General features: G+C 57.0%; 1 protein-coding gene across 1 annotated transcript; it reads left to right on the top strand.

The window, feature by feature from the left end:
* The first annotated feature begins 867 nt into the window (after positions 1-867).
* Positions 868-1841, top strand: LOC114882382. The gene is made up of 2 exons (XM_029199270.2): positions 868-1200; positions 1476-1841. Exons 1-2 carry the CDS (start codon positions 868-870, stop codon positions 1839-1841), a joined length of 699 nt encoding a protein of 232 aa, XP_029055103.2.

Below are 1841 nucleotides of genomic sequence, written 5' to 3'. Positions count from 1 at the left end.
GTTCCTTTCAGACTTTTTATCCCTTCGATGAGCACTATACGATAAGCTAATAAAAAAATGTGACCATGAAATTAGTGGTCAAGGTCAATTTTGCGGTCGCTTTCTTTGACAGATCTCCACCGATGCAGAGGTGTAGAATCATCCCATGTAGGTCGTGACATTTAATTTTTTTACACCCTGTACAACGGGTGCCTGAGAGCAAGAGTCTTCCCAGCCCGGTGGACCCTGGCACGCCTTGCCTTGATTCCCAAGGGCAAAGGCGACCCCGATTCTCCATCATTTTATCGCCCCCTGTGTATGTTAGACACAGCGGGGAAGATGATGGAACGCTTGGTCAAGCCGCGATTGGCGGCGGCTATTGAGCAAGCCGAGGGCCTCTCTCACCGGCAGCACGGCTTCAGAAAAGGGCACTCTACAATTGATGCGATCGCCGAGGTGACCGGGGCAGTACGCCAGGCCGAAACCACCTGTCATAAGGCTAGGCCCATAGTACTCCTCGTGACCCTCGACGTGAGGAACGCGTTTAATTCGGCTAGGTGGAGCGACATGCTCCACGCGCGCGAACGGTCCGTCAGGGTACCTCCGTATCTCGCTGCGATTATGAGAGATTATCTGAGGGTCCGCAAGCTGCCGTACATGACAGCCCAGGGCATTAGGATGAAGGATGTCACCGCCGGAGCGGCACAGGGATCAGTGTTGGGACCTGACCTCTGGAATGTCATATACGACAGCTTGCTCCGCCTGGAAATGCCGGATAACGCGTTCCTCGTCGCATTCGCCAACCACGTCGCCGCGGTTATTACGGCACGGAGTCCCGAGTTGGCCCAACTTACGCTTAACCAAGTTATGCGCAGGGTCAACGGGTGAATGGAAGATCACGGTGTGCAGTTGGCTGCTGCCAAGACGGAGATCGTGATTCTCACCAAAAGAAGAATTCCCTCCTCCATCACGATGATGGTCGGGACTCAGCCTGTACAGACCTGCAGCTCTGGGAGGTACCTGGGGGTGATGCTGGATAACCGGCTCACCTTCTGGGAGCACATTCGCAGGGTCTGCAACAAGGCCGTGCAGAGTACGGCGGCGCTAAGTCGTCTCATGGCGAACATGGGAGGCCCGAAGCCGTGGAAGAGAAGACTCCTGTTGACGTCCGTCCAGGCAGCCCTGCTTTATGGGGAAGAAATATGGGCGGACGCTCTTAGGGTAAAAAAGTACCGGACTCGGATGGTCGCCGTCCAGCGCCGCAGGGCACTGCGCGTCGCGTGTTCTTACCGCACAGCCCCGGGGACGCGGCGCTAGTTGTTGCCGGCACGATCCCGATAGATCTGCTCGCCAAAGAGCGAAAGGAGACATATCTCCAGAGTTCTGAGATCGGGCGAGCGGACGCAGCGGAGCAAGCCCGCGATCGAACAATTGGGCGCTGGCAACAACGTTGGGACGCTAGTTCCAAAGGACGGTGGACCCGGCTCCTGATCCAGGACCTGGGCCAGTGGTCGTCACGTCGCCATGGCGAGGTGACCTTTTATCTGACGCAATTCCTGACAGGACATAGGTACTTCCGTAAGTACCTGTTCAGGATGCGGAAGGTAGGGTCACCTCGCTACTTGCTTTGTGGCGAGGCGGAGGACGATGTGCTCCACACCTTCTTCGTCTGCGATTATTTTGCGGACGTGAGGGGAGGTGTGGAGCGCGCCATCGCCGACAGCATCACCCCAGAGAACATCGTCGGGGTGATGCTCCATAGCCAAGAGCGGTGGGACGCTGTGGCGCGGTATGACGAGTACATACCCCGCTCCGCAAGCGTGAAGAGGGCTGCCTTGAGGCACTCCCCTCGTGAAGTGTGA

This window comes from Osmia bicornis, unplaced genomic scaffold (genome assembly GCF_907164935.1).
Source record: "Osmia bicornis bicornis unplaced genomic scaffold, iOsmBic2.1, whole genome shotgun sequence".
In the NCBI taxonomy this organism is placed as follows: Eukaryota; Metazoa; Arthropoda; class Insecta; order Hymenoptera; family Megachilidae; genus Osmia; species Osmia bicornis.
The sequence above is the reverse complement of the archived record's forward strand: the minus strand, read 5'-3'. Positions and strand labels throughout refer to the sequence as shown.

What these genes read in the sequence shown, in the direction of transcription:
- LOC114882382 (XM_029199270.2), top strand. Translation starts at nt 868, where the DNA reads ATGGAAGATCACGGTGTGCAGTTGGCTGCTGCCAAGACGGAGATCGTG. An exon ending in TATGGGCGGACGCTCTTAGG is followed by an intron (nt 1,201 to 1,475) that starts GTAAAAAAGTAC and finishes CTCCTGATCCAG; the next exon opens with GACCTGGGCCAGTGGTCGTC.